General features: G+C 40.6%; 1 protein-coding gene across 3 annotated transcripts in view; it reads right to left on the bottom strand.

Annotated features, from left to right (window-relative positions):
- Positions 1-1,117: 1,117 nt before the first annotated feature.
- The window catches only part of NXPE3 (neurexophilin and PC-esterase domain family member 3), a 71,919-nt gene continuing 47,243 nt past the window's right edge, over positions 1,118-25,793 (bottom strand). For all 3 annotated transcript variants that reach the window (XM_036351312.1, XM_036351313.1, XM_036351314.1), the window contains 4 exons: positions 22,682-23,436; positions 17,781-17,854; positions 5,889-6,095; positions 1,118-3,810 (listed from right to left, as the gene is read on the bottom strand). In XM_036351312.1, the coding sequence (XP_036207205.1) occupies positions 3,260-3,810; positions 5,889-6,095; positions 17,781-17,854; positions 22,682-23,436 (1,587 nt within the window). In that variant the 3' untranslated portion in view covers positions 1,118-3,259. The remainder of the gene's footprint in view (positions 3,811-5,888; positions 6,096-17,780; positions 17,855-22,681; positions 23,437-25,793) is intronic.

Raw genomic sequence — 25,793 nt, 5'->3', positions numbered from 1 at the left:
ATATTCACAACCATGTGGTACTGACCTACAAAGCTTTTCAGAAGAAATTAAAATATATTTAATTGTTCTGGAAAAGATTTAGATAACATTTCAAATTCTACACTTATGCATTTTTTTAAACTTCCACACCAGAGATTAGAAAGACAAATTAGAAGAGGGACTGAGAATACTTCAAGAAACTGTATCATCAAATCTTTAGGACCTTATGTCGGTCACTAAATAAAAAATAACAGAAACTGGACAAGATCACAAGAAATCATTTGCACAACAAGTAGCATCACTCCAAAGCCCTAGAGAGACTGTGTCCTCTCTCTCCATGAAATTCTCCTAGGGAGATGATGACTTAGCCATCTCTAGCAATCCTTGAGAAAATGCTCAAAACTTCTTTCATGAAAAAGAAAACTTCTCTTTACCAAAGTCCAACAAGTTGTAGCCGAGAAGGGTTATGGACTCTCATATGCCTTAGTTCAAATCCCAAACTCCAGTTCTCATCTCTAAAATGAAGTTAATATCACCCACATGATTAGATCATGGTCAGAATTGTTATGGGTAAAGCCCCTTAAATAACAGACAAGGAACATTATTTCCTGTTCTATCTTCCCTCTTCTCTGTCAGTATTTCTCAAAGTGTAGCATACCACTACTGAATCTGTATTAACTGGGCACTTGTCACCAAAGTTGATTCCATAATTCCCAGGAGGCATAGCCTCTAATTCTGCATTTTTATCAAGTATTCCATGTGATCCTTAGACATTCTAAAACTTAAATACCATTAAAATTAAGCTACTGTAACTTATTAAATACTTGGTCCTCTTCAAACTCAGAAGATAATTTAACAGTCTTTTCCCGTAGATATATATTTTATAAACTTGAAGGTGGACCTCAAGGCTAGGAAAGGAAGACCTTAGACTTTCTGTTTTAAGTATTAAAAATTTTATTTGACCCAATCTTCTAAGAGTGTATTTTTCCATGCTTTACGCACCTGCTTCAGCTCTAAAGGCTCCGCAGTTTCTTCCCGTGTCCATTTAGGGTAACCAGAACTGAACTATAATCTATGGTGGCTCAAAAAGAAAAGAGTACTTACTAAATGGTCCCAAATTAACTTAAACTCATTTAAATTTAGTCAAGTACCATTTATTTTAAGATAGCCAGTAAAAACAGCAGCTTTTGACTTCCAAGCATGAGAGAATTATCTGTATATTATGCCCAAATCAAGAAAAACCTGTCATAGGATTCAATATCTAACCTTAATTTCTAATTAATTTTGATTTCTAATTCTGGTATCCAGTTGAAAATGATATAGTAGGCAGTTAGACAGGCATGAGCAAAGCAGGTCAGGTATAGAAGGTCATCAGGGCAGAAAGCCTGGGTACCTAGCAATGGGCAAAACTGGGAGGACAAGTATTACATGATGGGATTTTGCCCCCAGAGTTCCCTTTCCTTCCCTGGGATATGGATGGTCATGGGGTGTAGACCCCCTGACCTTCATATTTCTGGTCATGTGGTTCAGACCCTCCTCGATCTCTCCTTCCCTGGCACGCGGCTAGTCATGTGGTAGACACGTTAGAGGAGGCACAAGGCAGGGCCAAAGAATAGCCTCATAGGCCTCCCATACAAACCCTTGCACGACCACTTCCGTAAGCATTAGGCCCCCAAGACAATGAGCTTCTGACCTGCATCAAATAATCTTAGGAGCAAAGCCACAGAGACAGAGTTTCTGTCAAACTAGAGATAACATGTAGGCCTCAGTTGTGTTTCAGCTCCAGGCCTAGAAAAGCAGCAAAGCCAGGCAGGATTGATGCCATGGCTGACGTCAGGACCAGCTGCAATGACTAATGACCCCCTGCACTGGCACCAACCATGACCTTGAAAGGACACATCTGGAAAGCTGATATATATTCTATTGAGATCCTCCCTTGAGCCCTCCAGATTAAAACCCTTAAGACAAAGGATTCAAATGATGTTATAAATACCCAAATGCGCCTTGACAGAAGAAAGGTTCCCACTCCTCCCCTCTCCCCCCAACTCTACTGCATGCCTGTGCCTTTCCCTACCCCCTTCTTTCCCCAGGTGGGCTCTCTTGGGAGCACACCTGAGCCTTTCCCTCCTTCTCCCATGCATATTTTCTTTGCCTTTTTTTTTCTCCTAAAATTCAAGGGCCCTTCTTTTCTTTTACCTGGGTAACTTGTTTACTGAGTCCACATAGGCCAGCTGGCTCACTTCTTCTATGACTCACTTATTCAACCCCTGTTACTTTCTAAATAAATTTTTGCTTGTATTTGAGTTTCTTGGGTCTGATTTCTTTCCTTAGCCACACTCAAGGACCAAAGTCTAACATCTGGAACAAAAATACCAAGAACAACAACAAAAAAAAAACCCCACTTGAAATAGATGGAAATACTTTTCACAACTTTATAATAAACAATAGCACTCTATACATAAAAGTCAATTCTTGAAACCCTCAAATTTCAGAACAGAAAAATTCGTTTCTGTTTACAGTCTTCACTTTTCCGGTTCCAAAAGTAGTTATTTTAGAGTAAGTATTCATAATGTAAAGTTTAGCTGAATTAAATAAGTTAACAATCACCCCATGCAAATATCAACTGAACACAAAGATTTTATGCATACTGTTTTCATAGCTCCCTTTTGATTTTTTTTCTAGATAAAAGCAGGACATTGTAAATATTTCACTAAAAATTCTGAGCAAGGACACTGGTCATTTCAAGTAATTCAGAAAAAGTAGATTATCAAGAGAAACTCTGAGACACGGGCGTCTTCAGTGTGTTACAGGAGCCACTGATTATAAGCCTGGTTAGTTGGCCCCGTTGAAGAGGGACCAACGGTGCCGCTCGTGCTGATGTGCTCAATCGCTTTTGCCGGATAAGCTACAAACACTCCACTGTCCCTTCCATTTAGATCGGAACATTTCCCACACTGTTTAGCACAGTAATCTCCTCTCCCAGGAGAACCTAGTTGAAACACACTTATTTGCGTCTTTGGTTAAAAGGGCAATCAGTGTGTGGATGCTGTTAATGGTTCTCCGTAACTAAGTCAAGCCTGGAAAATATCCTATACATAGATACAATGTAACCTGTGTTTTCTAAACTCTTCACAAGTCGTTATCTAAAGTCCAGCTCTTAAAATTTTTTTTACACATCAACGATGGCCGTTATCTCCACAGGGACATCCATTAACTTTCTGTAATGCAGGTGATGGAAAAGGTCACTGAAAGTAATTCCTTCAGTCCTCTTCACGGCAGGCTAGGTCTCCAAGGGGCACACAAAGGACAAGAACATGTCTAGTTGGTTCTTCACAATAACTTCATCCGGATGTAGCTTATGCGGTAGATAATGGGCTAGGGTCATCTCCCAGGCATCAACGAGATATACTCCAATCCCTGAGAACATCTTCCGAAGGACGGTGTCCAGCTGAAAGTTGTACCAGTCACTGCTGAAAAGGCTCGCCTCAGGCCCCAGCTCTTGGACGTTGGCTGTCCGGATAACTACCACGGTCTTAGGGCTTCGATCCAAGAGCTGGACCACTGCTCGACGGATGTTCCTGAGCCTCCGGATATACACTTCCAAGGGGAAGGTGCTGAAATGAGACCACACAGCGATGGCCACCACGGTGTTCTTCCCTCCCACAATACCATTCAGCTCATTGGCCACATAATGGAGCTCACTGCTGAAGACAGTGGTGAAGCGGATGGGTGGACCGTGGCAGCGGTACTTGAGCAGGATGTTGTGCTTTTGGTCCACCGCAAGGAAGGGACCCACTTTCTTGGGGCTACCCAAGTTAAACTCCACTAAATCTGAAATGAGGAAAACTCAAATTCAGAAAAATGTTCAAACCAAGCATATATATTTTTATTATTCTTTACTTGGTGTGCTTCAGAACAGTTTTTAAAGTAAAAGTACAACAAAAAGGTACAATACAAATGTAAAGGGAATGCCTACTTCACTGCACTTTGGCCTTCTTTACCTCAATGGACCTTAATACTAACATAGTTATTATCATTTAAGTCACTCCATAAACATGATATTACAAATAATATCAGTGATAGATTCTATGCCTATGTCTATAACTCAAAAGCAAAATAATCAGCTTACCTCTATTAGGTCAAGAAATCTACCTGTTTGCACTGATTGTTGAATATCTAAAAATCAACTTAACATTTACATATTATTATTCTAACAGATAAATATTTCTTCCAGAGCAAGGGCTATAATTTCTGCTTTTTAAAGAACACATAATAGTAACCAAATACCTCTTATTGTTATAGGCCAAAGAAAGGAGGTAGTCCACCCTACAGATGGACAATCATGTTAATATCTTAGAGAACTTCTATCTCTGTCATAAGAATAACAAAGACTACAACACAAGTTCTGATTCCCTTCTCTTCCTCCCCTGGATCTAAGTTGTGTTTCAAAGTCCAGCTCCTCTAAGATCTTCTGAAGAGCCCAGGAATCACTGATACCTTGTTACTCCTAAAAAACTATACAATAATCACTTAATATGCCCCATGAGGAAAGAAGGCCAGTCTCATATTCCTAAATATTCTTATAGAAAACAGACTAAGTAACTTCTGGCAACCCAATTCAATGAACATTACCTAAGTACATATTCAGTGAGCCACTACAGGGCTAGAAGCCAGCAATGCTCAGAAGAATTCATAGGCCTCGCCCTCAAGGAGCTTCCAATCAATCTGAAGAAGTACATCAAACTAAAATCCTATATAATAAAAGCCCAATATGCTAAGTGTCCAGTCATCCGTTCAACCAATCAAAGCGTAATATGCTAATGATATGCTAAGGCCGCCTAACTGCTCGCTATGATGTGCACTGACCACCAGGGGGCAGATGCTCTGACCAGTAGGTTAGCTTGCTGCTGGGACTGAGTGTGGTCCCTCCCCGGCTGGCCAACCTCCCGCATCCCTCCCCGGCCCCGAATGTGCACCAGTGGGGTCCCTTGGCCTGACCTGTGTCCTCTCGCAATCCGGGACCCCTTGGGGGAAGGCAGAGAGAGCTGGTTTCAGCCCAATCCCTCAGGCCAGGCTGAGGGACCCCACAGGCCAGGCCGAGGGCCTCTAGTTGTACTATATTACTCTTGAGGGTTAAAGGCTTCATTCTCCCCACCCTGAATCCCAGGCTCCTCTTCTAGATTTTTCTACCTAATTCACTACTATTTAGTATTTAACCCCATTTAAATTGAATACTAGTAAAAACTCAATCTACCATTCTTTCTTTAGATTAAGATCAAGCACCATTACAGAGCTTTATCAGGTGAAAATCTCTGCAAAGGGTATGGTAGAAAATGACCAAGACAATGTGATTACTGATATGAAAGGAAATACCAAACTACATCATTAGAATTAAAAATCAAGCAACACATGGAAGGCCTTGCCCGGTCAACATCAAGCCCTCATGCCACGTGAATTACTTCCTTTCTTTTGATTTTTAATTTATTCTTTATTGACTAGAACTCAGCTATGTCTGTTTCAATAAAAAAAATATATATACAAGCAAAACAAAAACTGGAATTAACTTTTCACTCTTTGGAGTCACATCTATTTCCTCCTTTCCTTCTAAAAATTAAATCTGAAGCCCCTTTGAGAAGCAAATGAATTGTCCAGGGTCACACAGCTAATCAGTGGTAAAACTTCAACAAGAACCCAGTACTTCCATCAATACATCACAACCCCAATATTGATAAAAAAAAAAAAAAAAAAAAAGCTATCACACAGCTTTCCAGGGTTAGGATACCTCTTTAGCCTGACAAGAAATAACTTTTTTTTTACTTGATGCTTTCCTTCAGGTACCCAAGTAAGTCTGCATAAAAGCTGATTTCATGCATGTCTAAAGGTTATGAAACAGAAAGCAAAGTACCAACCTGGAACAAAGGTAGTTAGGTATTCAAACCACTGCCTGATTGTTGAGTCACCAAATAAATAGACCACTTTCCTTTGCAAGCATTCTGTAACATTGTCAGGGTCATTAAACTGGCGTATCTTAAAGTTTCTAGGCTTCCACTGATCTCTGTAATAATGCCCCGAAGGAAAAGTTCCTGAGCCTTGAGATAGATCTAGGTTGTTAGATTCTGAAAAGAAAAAAGAAAAAATTGAGATAGATATTTTGAGATTCTCCTCCAATAAACCATAATGTTCCAAGAAACACAATTATGCCCCAATATTTGTTAGCCTGATACCATATGGGTACATTTCCTGCCATCACATCTCAAAGAAATCCCAAACTTCCCCCTTATTACAAATTGTTCTCCTTTGTACAGAAATAGGAAGATCTGAAATGGCTGTGAGGGTGTTGGTGTACAGAAGGGGAAAGGGAATTTTTCTTTTTTTGAGCATTCTCTCTGATTATGCATGTTTTTATCAAAGCCAAAAATAAAGGCAGGCAAATACCAAGGAAATGTGTAGATATAAGCATTGTCCAGCATATCCCAGGATAGGAGAAGAGCTTCTCATCCAAATGCCTGTGAGGCAAGTAACAATTTAAATTCACATTCTATGTATGCATACTAATAGTACACTATTTCTCAGTCCATTCAAAGGAAAGTTTTAACCCATGGGTCCTACAATCAAATATTAATTCAGGAAACCACCGGAGAATCAAGCCAATGACATACAGTCTAAATAATTATTCCCCACAATACAAAAGGTTCAGGAGGTCTCTATGCACAATGAACAATATTAAAAGTACATGAGCAGTGAGTATTTGTGATTGCAGCCCAGCTACACATGATGACGCAGTGCCAAGACACCTTTCAGAGGAAGAGTCAACATCCTTCTGCCCTAACATCTCCTTTGGAAAATGCCACTGTGGAAACAACAAGCTTTTCTTGCTTCAAAACAGACAGGAACTATTAATATTTCTTACAAGTTTACTTTGCAGCAGACACTGTTGTAGGCAACTAAATGTATTATCTCACAAGATGCTCATGGTAGGTCCTATCATTATCCCTACCTTTCAGAACAGTTAAGCAACATGACCTAGGCCACAGAGCAGGCAAGTAGCAAAGCCAGGAAGAGATGATCCAAGCAGGTGAGCCCCAAAGCCCATGTTCTTAACCACTGTGCTACATCACCTCTCAAAATGTGATGCTTATAGCCCTGGCTCGGTAGCTCAGCTGCTTGGAGTGCCAACCTAAAAGGTTGCGGGTTCAATTCCCGGTCAGGGCACATATCTAGATTGAGGGTTCAATCCTCAGTCAGGGCATGTACATGAGGCAACTGGTCAGTGTTGATCAACGTCTCTCTCTCTCAATGTTGATCAATGTTTTTCTCTCTCTGCCGGGAGCCAGTCCATCCTTGCTGTTTCAAAGGACCTGGCATATATGGCATACTGTTCTTAATATGTTTGCTCACCTTCTTGGCACTATGTGTTTTAACCAAGGTCACCTCTCTGAGAAAGGTTGTTTCCCCAGGTAGGGATTTTCCCCTGAAGTTAGGGAGGGAATAAAACCTCTTAACTAAGTGCCAGGCGGGTAATTAATCACTTTAACTATGAACAATGATGCTTAAGCTACATAATCTTTACTCCCTGGAATGGAGATAAGAAACGCCCTAACCTTTATAATAGAGATTGATAGGATTGAATCAACTGGTATAAATACAGATGTAATGAGACAGAAAGAGACAGAACTTAGAACACAGGACTAAGAAGACAGAACCTACACAGAACCCAGAGACAGAAGAACTTCGCTGGAGAAAACATGGCAAAAGATCCTGGACTGAACCTGACTACAGAAATTGGCAAGAGAACCTGACTAGAACCTGGTGACTGAACCTGGCTGGAGAACCTGGAGAACCTGGCTGGAGAACCTAGCAAGAGAACATGGACACAGAACCTGGCTGGAGATCCGAACCAGAACTTCGCTGGAGATCCTGACCAGAACCTGGCTAGAGATCCTGGCTAGGCTGCTGATCAACTGAATGCTGTCTCTGTGTCATTCCTTCTTCGCTGACTCCGTCTACGCCTTTGGGGACCCCTGGACCCGCTGGGGCTGGACCCCGGCATCTCTCTCTCTTACTTTCTCTCTTTTCCTCTCTCTCTAAAATCAATGAAACATATTTTCCAGTGAGGATTAAAAAAAAAGAGGATGTTTGTAGATGTCAACCATTTTCATTTTGGCCTTTTCCTGAAGGCCAATATTCATTTCTAACACTTATTCAAACATACAATCTTCAAAAAATCACCAATTATTTTATAACACTTCCTTGCACACCCCAAGATTCAAACATTGATCATAATCTAATAATTCTATTGTCTCATCTGTTAAACCAAAACTCAAAATCCAAATGCTTATAGGACTCAAAAATTTTAGTCCCCTACTTATGACTATTTTCACTAATTTGATTTCTTGATATTATTCATATTACTAAAAATTATTTTGGTTTTATTCACTTCAAGAAAGATGCCCTGTTTGACTGATAGTGCATATTTAATCTTTTTTCTAAGGCATCTGCTAATTTTTTTGAGAGAGGAAAGGAGAGAGATAGAGATAGAGAGAAAAACATAGATGTGTGAGAGAAACATTAATCAGTGGCCTCCTGCACACCCTCCGACCAGGGAAAGAACCACAACCTGGGTATGTGCCCTGACCAAGACTCAAACCTGCCACCTTTTGGTATACAGGACAATAACCCAACCAACTGAGCCACGCCGACCAGGGCAATTTAAATTTTTTAATCCTCACCCAAGGACACATTTCCATTCATTTTAGAGAAAGAGAAACATCAATGTGAGAAACATCCATCAGTTGCCTCCCATAGGTGCCCTACTAGGGACTGAACCTACAACCTAGGTATGTGCCCTGATCGGGAAATCAAACCCACAACCTTTTGGTGTACTGGAGGATGCTCCAACCAACTGAGCCACACCTTCTAGGGCTGCATCTGCTAATTTTTTGCAGGTTCAGGGCCTAAATTAAAAAGTAAATAGGTTTTCTAAAAGTTTTATTTGGCAAATGTCATTATCAAAAACAAATAACAACAAAAGAATATATTCTACCTCCCATTTAGTTGTTATCAGAATTGAGGGGATCAAAACTGCCAATATGCCTGAGAGGTCTATGAATCATGTGCTGTGGAAGTTTATACTTCAGAATTGAGTTCTCATTCAGTACAATCCCTATCAACACAGACAGTGGCAGAAGGGAGAGTGGCCAGATACAGCTTGGACCGGGCTCCATCCAGATGGTTCTGCTCACACAGGAAATCTATAATTTCCTGACCCCTTTGTTGCCCTAAGATTTTTCAAACTGTGGAACTTTGAATGAATGATAAAGCATAGCAATTGCCAGACCTTGGTAGGTACATGGATATTTATTAAATAAACTAGCGGCCGGGTGCATGAAATTCATGCACATTAAAAGGGGATTAATTAGGAATTCCAGTGGCGCAATCGGTTAGCATGCGGTACTTATAAAAGGGGATTAATTAGAGGAAATATTTTAATATTGCTATTTGCCCTTTCTCTATAATAGAAGTGTCAGAGATGAAAGAAAATTAGTAAAATGTATATGAAAATCTTCCTCCTATCAGAGTCTGGAGCACACCACAGGATCCAACAACAAGTCCCCGCCCACCCACAGCACCTCAAAATCACGTGAGACCCAGCCGGCCCCACCCCATTGGGCATGATCCAGACCCGGCTGGCCCCACCCCTGTCAAGCCCCAACAGGCAGGGGGCACAGTCTCAGGTCCCCAGACCCAGCACCAGGTGGGGGGCGCAGCCTCAGGTCCTCCAACACACCCTCAGGTCCCCCCACCAAGTGCCGTGGTGGGGGGCGCAGCCTGAGGTCCCTTGGCCTGACGCCAGGGTGGGCAGCCAGGCACCAAGGTGGGCGGCACACATTGAGGTCTCCTATCAAGCCCTGATGGGCGGGGGGGCACAGTCTGAGGCCACCCGGCCTGGCACGGAGGTGGGGTATGTAGCCTGAGGTCCCCCAGGCTGGGCCGGGGCAGGAGGTGTGCCTTGAGGTCCCCCGTCAAGCCCCACCAGGTAGGGGGCATGGCCTGAGGTCTCCCATCAAGCCCTGCCAGGTGGGGGGTGTGGCCTGAGGTCCCCTCCCCCGGGCCAGCACCACGAAGCCTCAGGTCCCTGCTGATTGCTCGTTAAGGCTCATTACGGGAACCTGGCCTCTGCCATGGGAGCTGCCATCTTGTGTTACGGAATTCCCACCTCCACTGTGGGCACAGCCATCTTATGTTACAGAAACCCTGCCTCTGCTGTGGGCGCCACCATCTTTGTGATGGTATGACGGTCAATTTGCATATTCCCTCTTTATTAGATAGGATGAGAGGATGGATGAATGAAGGGATAAAGATGAACCAAGTTGATGGCTAAAGAAGAAGCTCTCTTTATTGAAATACATATTTGGCTTATTCAAAACCAATTTCTCAACATGTACCAAGTGTGGCTTTACCATATTACCACACCTTACTCAAAGCACACCTTATCTGCAGGTCAAGGCTACACAGGCCAGAGAGCACCAGCGCAGACACCCGGAGCCCATGAAAACATTTAGTAGGATAGGAATTAAAAGTGATTTTGGCCCAGCCGGTGAACAAAGACAGTGGTTTGATTCCCAGTCAGGGCACATGCCCAGGTTTCAGGCTCAATCCCTAGTAGGGGGCATGTAGGAGACAGCCGATTGATGTATCTCTCTCTCATCGATGTTTCTATCTCTCTATTCCTCTCCCTTCCTCTAAAATCAATAAAAACATTTTTTATAAAGTGATTTTGAAGTTATAATTTTTACCAAGGTTAACTCAGTACACTCAGCTCTTCTATGTCAAATATATGTTATAAAGAAAAGCGTATATCACACAGAAAACAATGACCATTTCTATTCAAATGTTAATTATACTTACTATCAGAGTTAAGACAAGCAAAGCAAATCAATTACTAAATCTGACCTTAATTCTTTAGACTTGCAGCTCTAGATAATAGAATGTATTTTTAAGTGAAATGTATGTACCTACATTGCCCTCTTATGGTCAGCTTGGACAACAACATTTCTTGACTGACAGAATTTTAATAAGCAGTCAAAAGTTATTTACAAAGTCAGCCTTTCTTGGAATTCAAAATGCATTTTCACTTAAGATAACTGAGATATGAAAATCTATTAAATCAATAATATAACCCTTAGTGCACTATACATGTGGGATAAAAATAATTTCAAAAATAAAACAGTTTACACAGAAGTGGTTGTAAAGGCAGAAATAAAGATCTTTATGCAAAACAGAAGGGATAGTTTTGATTATTCACATGTAAGGTCCCTGCTTCTCTAAATGCCTTGGCTTCTCTCTCAAAACCACAGCTTAAATTTTCCTCAAAGGGTGTCATCCCATGTCATTCATTAGCCATAATGAGGGCCATGTGGGCCACAAATGGGACAAAATGAGAGAGAGAAAAGCAGAGAGATAAGTTTCCCTAAGTTATCTAGAAAGAGCCGGAGAGAGATACAGTGCAAATTAAAGATGGGGTATATTTATGTGTACATACACCCCTTAATTTCCTGGCCTGGAATTATCCATAGGAGAAAGAACAGTAAAGACATGCCACAGGGGAGCGCATGGTCCATAACAGGAAAGAAAGCCAAGACAGAGAAGAAACAGAATCAAATAACTCCTTGACAAGGGAACACAATGAGCACAGGCATGCTTGGGTGCCATCTCAGGGAGAAAAGGAATTAGGACTGTGTGTCAAGCTGCTTAGGTACAAACAGTCAAGTGCAGGGGATATAGAAGGTCCTAGCTACACAGTAGCCATAATAGCTTGAATTTGAATTTACCTTGAATCCCTCTATAAAACCTTGGGAATTTGTGGGGGTTTTTTCTTTATATTTTAGTCCCCTAAAGGCTGATAAGCATTTTACGGAGGAAAGCTAAAAATACTGTATAGGAAGAAATATCTGCAGATACAGAGCATGTTGAAAGGGACCTCAAAGAATAGCTAGTCCAAATATCTTTTAAAGGTGAAAAAAGCAAAGTATAAAAGGCAGAGACCACATAGAGACTGGTAGGAAGGTCAGAGGCATGAAAGGGCTGGCCAGGCTCCCACAGGCAATAGCTGAAGTTCCAGAGGGATATCTCACCTGTGGGGGATTCCAATGAGAACTCTGGGGTCTAAACCCCAAGCTTGGCCCCACAGCCCAGAGCACCAGAACTGAGAAGGTGCCCACACAACATCTGGCTGTGAAAAGCAGCAGGGTTGCTATCTGCCAGGGAGAGACTGCTGAAAACACAGGCACCCTCTCAAGGAACAATGCACAAAATTTCGTGTACAGCCACTCACCTTGAGCTCAGACAGAGAGAGGGTAAAGTGGACTAGAGCTGTGTAAACAGAAGCAAGGGTTTGGGGCTCTGGGGTTAGAGCTCAGAAGACAGACACTCCAGTTTCCTGTGCTTACTAGTAGTCATTCCCTCATACTCCAGACCCTTCCAGCCAATAAGGTGGGGAGCGGGCCTAAGTCATCAGTCAGACATCACCCAAGGGCTCCCGGACTGCAAAAGGGCACAGGCCGGGCTGATGGACTAACCTCCCCCACATCCCCCACTCCCGAGTGCACGAATGTCGTGCACTGGGTCTCTAGTATAATACTAAAGGTAATGATCCAATAAGAGAATATAACCCTGGTAAAACATATATGCATCCAATATCGGAGCACCTAAAATATAAAAACACTTCTGGAGGACTTTAAGGGAGAGATCAACAGCAATACAGTCCTAGTAGAGCAGTGGTTCTCAACCTTGGCTGCACATTAGAATCACCTGGGAATCTTTTTAAAATCCTGATTCCTGGGCCTCATCCTCCGGAAATTCTGTTTCTTTGTTATGGGGTGGGGCCACAACATTAGTAACAAAGAAACAGAATTTTCGGAGAATGAGGCCCAGAAATCAGGATTTTAAAAATATTCCCAGATGATTCTAATGCGCAGCCAAGGTTGAGAACCACTGTAGTAGAGGAATTTAACACCCTGCTGACTTCAATGGAGAGATCTTACAAACAAAATTTAACAAGGTGCCGAAACCGGTTTGGCTCAGTGGATGGAGGATTGGCCTGCGGACTGAAGGGTCCCAGGTTCGATTCCGGTCAAGGGCATGTACCTGGGTTGCGGGCATATCCCCAGTGGGAGATGTGCAGGAGGCAGCTGATCGATGTTTCTCTCTCATCGATGTTTCTAACTCTCTATCTCTCTCCCTTTCTCTCTGTAAAAATTCAATAAAATATATTTTAAAAAAAAATTTAACAAGGAAACAGTGACTCTAAATGACACACTGGATCAGATGGATTTAATTGACATTTATAGAACATTTCACCCCAAATCTGCAAAATATACATTTTTCTCAAGTGCATATAGGTCATTGTCAGAGACAGACCACATGTTAGGACACCAAAAAAGTCTCTACAAGTTCAAGAAGAATGAAATCATATCAAACATCTTCTCAGATCACAATGGAATAAAATTAGAAATCAACTACAGTAAAAACACTCAAAACAATGAGTGGGTTACCAATGATATAAAGAAAGAAATAAAAAAAACTTCCTGGAAACAAATGAAAATGAACATTCATCACAAAATCTCTAGGACACAGCAAAGGCAGCCCTTAAGAGGGAAGTTAATAGCACTACAGGCCTATCCTAAAAAACAAGAAAAACTAATAAAAAACTATTTAACCATACAACTTAAAGAATTAGAAGGAGAACACCAAGAAAAGCCCAGAGTAAGTATGAGGGAGAAAATAATAAAGACTCGAGCAGAAGTAAATGGCACGGAGGCTGAAAAAACAATACAAAATACAATGAAACCAAGAGCTGGTTCTTTGAAAAGATCAACAAGATTGATGAACCCTTAGCCAGACTCATCAAGAAACAAAGAGGACTCAAATAAATAAAATTAGAAAGTGGTGAAGTAAACTCTGACACTACAGAAATACAAAGGATTGTACGAAAATAAATACTATGAACAACTATATGCCAACAAGACAATGTGGATGAAATGGACAAATTCCTAGAAAATTACAATCTCCCAAAACTGAATTAGGAAGAATCAGAAAACCAGAATAGGCCAATAACAACTGGTGAAATTGAAGCAGGAATAAAAACCTCCCAGCAAACAAAAGCCCTGGTTCACGGATTAGTAAAATTAAAACATCCATACTACCCAAAGCAATCTATAGATTCAATGAAATCCCTATTAATATACCAACGGCATATTTCAAGAACTACAACAAACACTCCAAAAATATATATGGAATCAAAAAAGACCCCAAATAGCTGTAGCAATGTTGAGAAGGAACAACAAAGTTGGAGGGATCTCAATAACAGATATGAAGTTATACTACAAAGCGAATGCAATCAAAATAGCCTGGTGCTGGCACAAGAACAGACATATAGGTTAATGGAACAGAACAGAGAACCCAGAAATTGACCAAAGACATTATGCTCAATTAATATTTGACAAAGGAGGCAAGAACATACAATGAAGTAAAGACAGTCTCTTCAATAAATTGTGTTGGCAAAATTGGACAGATACTTGCAAAAAAATGAAACTAGACCACCAACTTACACCATACACAAAAATAAACTAAAAATGGATAAAAGACTTAAATATAAGTCATGAAACCATAAAAATCCTAGAACAAGCCATAGGCAGCAAAATCTCAGACATCTCTCGTAGCAATATGCTTGGGGATACATCTCCTAGGGCAAAGGAAACTAAGGAGAAAATAAACAAATGGGGCTACATCAAAATAAAAAGCTTCTGCACAGCAAAAGAAACCATCAACATAATTAAAAGGGAGCCCCACTGTATGGGAGAACATATCTGGCAAGATACATCTGATAAAGAGTTAATATCCAAATATAAAAGGAACTCACACAACTTAACAAAAGGAAGACACACAATCCAATTTAAAAATGGGCAAAGGACCTAAATAGTGTGACACTTCTCCAAAGTGGACATACAGATGGCCAAGAGATATGAAAAAATGCTCAAAATCACTGATCACCAGAGAGATGCAAATTAAAATGGCAATGAGGTAACATCTCACACCTGTCAGAATGGCTATCATCCCCAAAACGGGATGTTAGTTGGATTTTGTATGTAGGATATGAGCCCTTTGATGTCCTAAGTTGATTGGACCTGCACCTTGGTTTCATTATCTATAAAGTGAGTAAGCTCCTAGTTATTTTAAAGGGTTGTGAAAATCCAATACTATAATAGTGTGGTGGCACATTTTTTAATAGTAAAAGGCTCTACTGGAGTGCGGGAAATATTCTCTATATTCTAAACATTCTTTATCTTATTAGTTTTCTATTGCTGTGCAACACAGCAGCACCAATTTAGTGGTTTAAAAACAAGGGGCACTTATTACCCCACAGTCCTGTAGGTCAAGGGTGGGGTGTGGTATAGTTGGGTTCCCTGCTCGGCCTCACAGACTGCCCTCAGGGTATCAGCAGGGCTGTGCTCCTGTCTGAAGCCTCCGGAAAAGAGCCAGCTTCCAAGCTCATTCACGTCGGCCTAACTCAGTTCTTTGAGGTTATAAGGAATTTACTTGCTCTTACTTTCCCTGTGACTGAGTTTCTCCTTTCCTGCTCTGCCATTCCTTCTCAGCCAGGAATGCCCTTCCGCTCCTAGGAGCTGCCCACATTCCTTGCCACGTGGCCTCCTTCATCTTTAAAGACAGAAACCAAGAATCTCTCTCACATGGAATCCTCACACTTTCAATCTTTTATCAGGAAAAAACTGGTCCCTGTTTAGGGCTTATCTGATTAGGTCAGATTTACCCAGGATTATCTCTTTTGAAAGTCAATTTTGTCATATAATCGAAGGGATTAATAAGAGCATGGATCACCGGGAGTCACTTCAGAATTTGGCCAGGTTACAAAGATATGTACAAATGCAAAACTATATGATGTGTGTGTGCTCTATTATGTATAAGGTATATTTCAATAGATAAAGAAAAACAGTAAAGAGCTATAAAGATGTTAATATTTATTCTGCGACTATTAGATCTAGTCCTATCCTAAACCATCAGTAAACTGCTCAAAAACTATGAGCTCCAGTTTAGTTGTTGGTAAAGTTAGAAGCCATCAAGGTTCCTAAGCCATGAGCGTATGATAGTCTGGGGACCTCAGGCGGTTCTTATTAAAATTCAACAGTAATCGGGACCCTGGGAAAGCCTGTCAGAAACCAGATGCTTGCCCTTGATAAGGCAGTAGTCTAATTAAAAGGTGTGCTGCTTTGCTTTTGCCTGGAGTTATACCCATGCATGGGGCTAGCACTGGCAATCTCAAATAATCCACCAAACTCTAAGTGTGCACATTAGAATAATTTTACCTTGTAGGAAAATCATTTAACTAATTTTAATATATAAAGAGGTGATATGCAAATTAGGCCGGGACACCGTAGGGACAGGAGGTTGTGTGCACAGGTGAAGCCTGGAGCGGCAGCTCCAGCGGCCCGGAGCGGACACAGGCGGGGGGGCCATGGCGGAAGTCAGGCGCGGGTCCCAGGCGCAGGGTGCCTCCTCACATGGGGGGCGGGGAGGTGGGGCACCTCCGTGTGAGCGATTTCAATCGTGCACTGGGCCTCTAGTACATAAATAACAAAATTTCAAAGGGGAAAAGAACCCTTCCAAAATATTGGGTTCATAAGTGAAATAATAAAAGGAGAAACTCTTTTTGTGAACTCTTCTAAGATCAGGACAAAAAAAAATACAAGATGGGCCTGAAATATCTTGTTGTACCTGGGAAGGAAATCATCAAAAAACAAACAAAAAAATGATAAGAGCATGTCAAAAGGACACAGAAGCCAAACCAAAAAAGTTCCCGATTGCCAAAATATTTTGAACAAAAAAATATTGAACTGAATTATAACCCAAAGAGTGAAATAAATAATCATGAGTTTATATTGACAAATCAATGGGAAAGAAGGAAAAATACCAATTAACAAATGTCTTAAGAATGAGATATATAGCACTCATTAGAACACCACAGAAATAACTGCCACATGCAAGATCTACTGATGAATCTAAAGTCAGTGGGTGAAAGTGTAGGCAGAAACAGAATGTGTATGTAGTCTCTGCATTAGTTTCCTGTGGCTGCTGTAACAAATTACCACAAATTCAGTGGCTTAAAACACCATAAGTTATTCTCTTTCAGTTTTGGAGGCCAGATGTTCAAAATCAGTTACCACTGGGCCAAAACCAAGGTGTCAGCAGAGTCACACTCTCTCTGGAAGATGTGGCTATTGAGCATGTGTGACTCAGGAATTAATTTTTTTTTTTAAAGAACTCATGGACATGGACAAGTGTGGTGAGTGTGTGTTGGGGGGAGGTGGAGGAGAGTATAGAGGGGATAAGTGGAAAAAAATAAAATTAAGTAAAAAATTAAATTTAAAAAGAATTAATTTTAAATTTTTATTTAATTTTAATTAATTTACATTTAAATAGCCACATATGGCTAATACCTACCATAATGGACAGAACAGTTCTAAAGGCTCTTAAGAAGCCAAAGAGAGAGGGAGTGGGGAAAAGACAACTTTTACATGAGTATAAATAGCAAAAGCCAAGATTATGCACATAAGGTCTAACTGATTTACTTGAATCTAACAGCTCTTTCAGTATTTTCTATTATGCTCAGAAGTAACCATGTCACATTTAAAGGGAGGGAAGGGCTTTGTAACATCAGTGAAACTACAGAGCTTCAACCCACTTAGCAAGAAAAGCAACAAATCATAGAGCTCATTCCTTTTTACCTTTTATTCTCCTGGGAACTACAGTCACCCAATCAGGTCCGCTGGAGTTGATTGGCATTTTTATATTGACACCACTTTAAGAGGAATAAAAAGAGTACAGACTTAGATTCAGGAATAGTTTATTTTCCAATATGTATCTTTATTTACAAATAAAAAATGGATATGATTTCATAGAGGCTCAGTAAGGTGAAATAGTCTCATAAATATTAATCAACACAATTAATCATCAGTAACTAGGTCTCCAGCAATAAACAGGTCTTATAATCTGGATAGGAATTAAATAGATTAATTTTTCACTGCTTAGCTCTTAACCCAAACTTCCAAAATGACAAATTCTGGTCTGAATTGCTTACTACCCTCAGACTCAGAGAAGGCTCACACTGGTGAGAATATCTATATTGTCACTACCTAGTCCCTAGTTCTCAGGCTGCAAGCCTGTGCAGCAGTTAAATCACATGCCAGATTCCTTCGGCCTTGCCCAGAACTGAGATGAGTCCTACTGTAGACTCTTGGCCCCAGACATGTGCTCATGCAGTACTTTGTTCATCATTACTATGGTTTTTCAGGGTCTGTTCCCCCTACTAAAACATGAGCTCTTTGAAGACACGGATTGTGTCTCCCTAACCTTTTGTTTTCAGTACCTACTAGCACAGGCCCTGGACTAGAGTCTGTGCTTAGAAAATATTTGATGGAGGGCTGTGTGAAAAGTGGGAGAGACTAGAGCCCAAGAGAAAAATATTGAAAACCAGGTGAATTCTTCCAGAAACTTGGTCACAATAATTAGGTCTTTTACACTTAAGCCAAAAACAAATTTAAAAAAATAAAATGCTGCCTTGACCGGTTTGGCTCAGTGGATAGAGCATCAGCCTGCGGACCGAAGGATCCAGGTTCAATTCTGGTCAAGGGCATGAAGCTTGGTGGCGGGCATGTACCTTGGTGGCGGGCACATCCCCAGTGAGGGGTGTGCAGGAGGCAGCTGATCGATGCTTCTCTCTCATGGATGTTTCTAACTCTCTATCCCTCTCCCTTCCTCTCTATAAAAAAAATCAATAAAGTATATTTAAAATAAAATAAAATGCTAACTTTCCAAACTCTTGATATGGGAACTTGCAGTAATGATTTTTTGTTTCATCAAAAGTCAATTCAAAAGAGATCTGTTCTTCCATAATGCCTAAACTTTACTATATGCCAGGCACTCCTAGATGTCAGGTACAGTGGGGCCTTGACTTACGAGTTTAATTCGTTCCGTGAAGGAGCTCGTAACTCAAATTACTCGTATGTCAAATCATAAAGTGAACGAGTGAGACACATGATGCTGGGCTGATGTTGTGGCGTTCACTGTGACGTTCGCTGCACCAACTAGCGGTGGGTTATCTGAAGCTGGCTTGTAACCCGAATTTTAGCTCGCAACTCAAAGCAAAAAATCGGCCGAGGGACGCTCGTATCTCGAAAGACTCGTTAGTCGGGACACTCGTAAGTCAAGGCCCCACTGTATATAATAGTAAACAAACTCCACAGCATCTCCTCCTTTATGGAAATGACATTTAATGGGGGAGAGAGGCAAAATAACAATTAAGGAAGTATAGGGGGTTACATTAGAGAATAACAAAATTTCATAGGTTAAATAACTGACACTTAAGAGAGCACACAACTTTTAAAAGGGCACACATAAACTGCGCTCATGAATTTAGAAGTTTAAGGGAAGGAAACAAAGAAAACTTTACCTCTGCAATTTTCCTGTAAAAATGTTTAACTCACTCTAGTCATGGAGAAACAATAAAGCAGCAAATCCAAATTAAGGGACATTCTACAAAATAGTGAGATCAAAATTCTTAACACTGTAAAAAACAAATAAACTGGAGACCTCTTCTGGACTAAAGGAGATTAAAGAGATAATTAAACACATTGTGTGTAAACATTGACTCAGTTAGTTAAAATAAAAAAGGTAGCTATGAAGCATATTATTGGGACAACTACAGAAACTTGGATATGGGCTACATATTAAATAATATCATATCAATGCTAAATGTCCAAAGTATGATAACTGTGTTATGGTTATATGTTGGAGAAAGTCCATGTTCCTAGAGATGCATACTCATGGGGTTCAGTGCCATGATGTTTTCCACTTACTCTCAAATGGTCTGGGTGGAAAAATTATACACAGACACACACATATACACACACATACAGAGGGAAAGAGATGGATAGCATTTGTGGTAAAACATTAACAATGGTGAATCTAAGTTAAAGATATAAGGGTGCTCATTGTTATTATTCTTGCAGAGTTTTTAAAGATTTGAAGTTTTTTTTAATACAAAGTAAAAAAGAAATATAAATCATGCTAAAATAAAGGGAAGCTTTGTATGTGATAATTTCATTTTTTCAAAAGGTTTTCCCTTGTATTAATAGTATCTTCTAAGCAAAGTATTGTTGTTTTCCAAAACCAATACTTCTTTTTCCTTAAGAGTGAAAAACAAGCATTAGATCACCTTATTTATGCATTATTTAAGAACCCTGAGAACAAGATTAAGCTTCTTAATCCTTTCTGAATTAAGCAACATTATGAGCCACCAAGAAAAGAAGTAAAAATGGGTATCAGCTCACCATATTCAGGCCATAAGTTCAAAACAGTATACACAAAGATCTTTCAAGTGATCAATTTCAATCTTTCTCTTTCAGTTAGCCTGGTGCAAAGTTTCAGAATTTTAACAGAGTAAACAATGCAAAACATAAAATTGGTATCAGGACTCTGTCAAATATTCGGCTTCTATGTCACCTCAAATAGTTTTTCCAGCAAAATCCCAGGTAAGTAGAATTTCTCTTTTTCTAAAATATATTTTTATTGATTTCAGAGAGGAAGGGAGAGGGAGAGAGACAGGAACATCAATGATGAGAAAGAATCATTGATCGGCTGTCTCCTGCATACCCCCACTGGGGATCGAGCCTGCAACCCAGGCATATGCCCTTGACCGGAATCGAACCCTCGACCCTTCAGTCCACAGGCTGATGCTCTAACCACTGAGCCAAATCCGCTAGGGCAAGTAGAATTTCTTAATAATTCTACTACAAAGTGCCATTAGCCAGCCTCATCCAGGATTTGCAAGAAAGGGCAGGGACAGAAATTATTTTATCCTGCTAGAGTCACAGCTGTTTTTGTGTTTGTTTGTTTGTCTTAGTGGTAGGATTTATGTTAGACATATTTTAAATTTGACACTAATTTCATTCTCTAACCTTTCTCTCACCTGGAATCCAAGTAAATTATTAGCTATGCTTTCTCCTCTGTTAGGCCACTAAGTAGACTGACAACACAACTCATAAATGAGCAGTTTTCATTCATAGACGAAAAGTGCACAGAAATAAAATAATTTGTTCATAGTCATCAATAAATAGCATGCCTGAGATCGAACACAGGATTAGAACTAAAGCTAAAGTCCTTCTGCACATCTCAAAGCCAGTACAATAAATACATTGAGTAGTGCTCCCTCTGCTGGCCTTCTAAAAGCATAGCATGAGTCCATCAACTGCGTGGATAAACTGTTAGGAGCAGAGCGACTCCAGAAGAAGCTCCTGTAGACCATATCCCTTACGGTAGGAAATTTTACCACATTAAGTAATGACTGGACATAAAATATATTTTTCAGGGTGCCCAATGTAATCAACAAAAATCTCTCTCTACCAAAGAATGTTTAAAAAGTATGTTTCATTAAAAATTAAAAAAACATGGGAGCATGAGTGTGTGGGGGGGGAGGTTGGGGGTTAATGGGGGGGATGAGGACACATTTGTAATACCTTAACTAATAAAAAAAAAAAAAAATTAAACATTTTGTTCTTTCAAATAATTGTACTTTTGACCATGTAGCTTTTATTAACTTTTTATATCTTAGAAATATTATTTTTTTTCAGCACTACATGGAATGTTGAAGAAAATAGAAAGTTTAATTCATACTAACGTGGATTCCATTCTGCACATTAGTACATATATTGATCATTATGCTAAAAGAGTTTTATACTTACATTCAAGAATATAAAACTGTTAACTTAAAATATATAGTTTGCTGTGGTATTTCCTGGCTTCCCATGCTCATCATTAAATTAACCCAGCAATGTTGCTATATTCATAGTCTTCTTCCTATTAATAAATGTTTATATGATTTTAACCACTGATATGTCGCTTAAAATTATTTTTTAGCTCTGGCCAGTGGCTCAGTTGGTTGGAGCATCATCCCATACACTGAAAGGTTGCGGGTTCGATTCCTGGTCAGAACACATTTCTAAGTTGCAGGTTCGATCCAGGTAGGGGAGCCTGTGGGAGGCAACTGATTAATGTTTCCCTCTCACATTGATGTTTCTCTCTCTTTCTCTCTCTCCCCCCTTCCTCTCTCTAAAAATCAATTTATAAAGAACGCATATCCTTGGGTGCAGATTTTTAAAAAGCTTAAAAAAGTTATTTGAGTTATTTTAGTTTACCAGACAATGAAGCTAAAACACTGGCCTGACTATAAGACCTCTTATCAGCCCTGTGGGGTGATTTGTATATGTTGTTAATTAATGATCTTGCTTATAGAGCTACAGATGTGCTACATAGTTCTGAAATGAAACACAGATATGAGGGTAAAAAAAATGAAAATTCAAGGGTAAAAGGTCTTTAATTTGAACCGAAATAAACGCTAAGCTTCACTTTTAAAAAAACAATCACAAAGCATAAATCTGTGTTTACTTTCTTATTCACCACCTCTCCTGAACTGGGCCAAGTCTAGAGGATGTAAGTAGCACATAATCAAAGCAAGAGAGCCTCCCAGGTGTGACAATGTCTCCTAAGTGGGACACAGACAGTAAAAAAAGACTGTAGATCCTCTCCCTGCACCCCCCCCCCCCCCCCCCCCCCCGCCAGATGCATGTACCTCTGGAAGAAAGCGCTCTCGGCAGCGGTCAGGAGGCCCTTCTGGTAGCCGCCTTTGAAATGGTTGATTCTGCTGCTGCAAGGAAGCTTCTTTGGTTTGAAGCAGAACCAGGGCTCGCCCGTGTACAGATCTGTAAAGTTACACAGGGGCAAGAGCCGAGGAAGACACACGTTGCACTCAGTAGTTTCAGAAATTCTTCCTGAACGAAAGAGACTCTTGAAATAGACCCTGTCTGGTTTCTCTTCCTGTAGGTGCTGAAGAACTCTGATCCCTTCACTGGGGTGGACCAGAGAGACGGACACTGTAACTTTGCCGGGCCAGAGCAAAGTAAAGAAGACCTTGTAAAAGCCATTCTGGTAGTCCACCACCCTGCCCACAGCCCCTGCCTGCAGCTTCGGGGAGTGGATTCTGGCCTGCAGGTAGTCTCCACCATACTTCTTGGGCTGTCTCTGAAAATCCTGTACGTGAACCAGCACCTCTAGCTGGCTTCCCACCTTGAAGAAGTCTGCAGAGTTCAAGATGACAAAGTAGCTGGAAGAAGGGTCACTGCTCTTCACAAAGGGGACAGGGCCCACGTCAGGGATCTGCCTCTGTAAGGCGGTCAGCAAGGAGTCCTCCTCCGCGCGCTCCTGGCTGGAGAGAGTCTGATGTTCGTAGCCGCAGTACGGGTTCCAGCTAGTCCCTATCACCTGAGAGGAAACAAACTGTCCGCTGCTGTCAATGAATGTGGCCGAGACAGTCTCACGGTCCAAATACTGAAAAGAAAAACACAAAATCAGAAACCATCACTGCAATAAATCTCCTTATATTCAACCAAATAAATCTCTACTTCTGTTAGAATTTTAATAAACCTACGTGGGAGGACACTGTTTCAAAAAGCAAAGCTCACTAGCTTTACAGGGCTATGTTATTGTAACATAGTGAAATCAAAAAGGAAGAGTCGTAGAGGGATCCCCACACTTTTGTGCGATTTTACCTCCAGGAGCTCAATCAGGTTCCAAAGTAAATACTGGAGAAAAATCCCCCCAGTTCTTCCAATAGACGTGAATAGGTATCATTCTGAAATGTACCGGAGCACTCTGTTCTTAGCAAGGCCTGACCTCCAGAGAAACTATTTTACCAGAGGCTAACCCACTGGGGTTTTATCAGAGCCTAACCGAACCCGGATGAGGGACGTACCCAACTGCAGACCATTCTAACCATTCTGTCCAACTTAAGGCGCGTGGGGAGGGCTAAGAAGCACTTTTAAGTTCACAGTCCAGAGGCACAGGCTCACTAACTGACTGAGACTTAGTCACAGGGTTCGAAAATGGTTCATCTCCCCCACACCTTACCACCACTCCACTAAAAGCCTATTTGTAGGAGCTTCCCCAGTACATCCTGTCCAGCTTTCAATAAAAAAATTATGAGATATACTAAAAGGCAAAAAAAACACAGATTGGAAAGACATATCAAGCATGAGAAACAGATTCAGATACAGAAGGGATGCTGGAATAATCAGATCAGATACTCAAAGCAACAATGATTCATATGCTAAGGCAAGCATGTCAAACTTGGAGCCCCTGGGCCGCATGCCTTGTTTATTTGGCCCGTGTTAGCCTTTGAGTTTGACCTGCTTGTGCTAGGGGCTCTACTGGAAAAAGCAGACAACATGCAAAAACAGATGGGCAATGTAAAAAGAAAAATGTACATTCCAAGAAAGTCAAAAAGAAATACTAGACAGAGCAGAGAGGATTTTTAGGGCAGGCAAAATACTCTGTATGACATTATAATGGATGATGCATGTCATTATCAGTTGTCCAAACTCACAGAATGTATAATACCAGGAGTGAACTCTAAGGTAAACAATAGACTTTGGATGATTATAATGTATCAATGTAGGTTCATTCTTGGTAAAAAAAAAAAAAAAAAAAATGATGATAATAATGGGGGAGGCTATGCATGTATGGGGGCAGGGAGCGTATGGGAAATATCTGTAATCTTTCTGTTGGGTAAACCCTGCCAGTTGGTTTTTCCTTTTTTGTAATACAAGAGCCTAACTTCAACTTTAATTGACCAGGCATTTTAAAGAGGCATCCACTTCAAAGATGGCTATCTAAACACACACACACACACACACACACACACACACACACACACACAACTAGATAAAGAGCCAGGCAGCCCTGCCTCTCCCCGCCCCAGTCTTTGATTTAGATAACTGACTATTTAGGCCACTTCTTTTCCTCTTTCCACACTTTCAATTCTCACTCTTATGTTTTGCATTCACCAATAAAAAGTGCTAGACGCCAGGTCCCACCCTTAACACCAATAAAAGTAGAACTCCAGGTCCACAGTCCCTCTCTTTCTCTACTCACAGCCTCATGGTAGGGGGCCTGACATACAATGTATCCCTCTCTCCTGGGACTTATGAGTAATAAACCTTGTTCTTTTTTCTAAGTTTCATGATGGTTATTGCTGTGTCCTGCAATCATAAGAACCACAAGGGCCAGTCCAGCCACAACACTGATTATCAAAAACTGAGACTGGCACAAAACACTTCCTCTCTATTTTGTTGCAAGCATAAAACTTCCCCAAGATATAATGTCTTTAAAATAAAAATTAAAAGAAATGCCAGAGCTCAAAAACACTATAAAGGGCTCAGCTGAAGAAAGAACCTCTGAGCTTGAGGCTATGTCCACAGAAACTTCTAAAACTAAAAAGCAAAGAGGAAAAAAGAATAAAAAATGGGAACACAATATTCAAAAGCTGTAGGACAAATCTCCCACACATATACATTTCAAATTGCTGCATAACCTTTTTAGTACTTAACCCATGAAACAGCTGAGTTAAATTGCAAGGGGGGGGGGGGAAGACCAAAAAACCCCCAAAAAACAGTAACAACAAAGCAAAACCAAAAATTACTCTCCTCAACAGCTAATATTACCTGTTACAAAACACTTAAATAAGACCTGGGCTCCCCATCCATGTCAAACCACTTCAAAGTACTTTATAAATTAAAAATAATCCCACACAAGCTAAAATTACTCCCAAACACAAGAGAATTTTTAATGATCTTCTTGGACTCTGTATTATCTTAACTCTCATTTTCTCCCACAAAACTTTTACTTTT

This window comes from Myotis myotis, unplaced genomic scaffold, assembly GCF_014108235.1.
Source record: "Myotis myotis isolate mMyoMyo1 unplaced genomic scaffold, mMyoMyo1.p scaffold_m19_p_2, whole genome shotgun sequence".
Classification (NCBI taxonomy): Eukaryota; Metazoa; Chordata; class Mammalia; order Chiroptera; family Vespertilionidae; genus Myotis; species Myotis myotis.
This window is presented reverse-complemented; position numbering and strand designations above follow the sequence as displayed.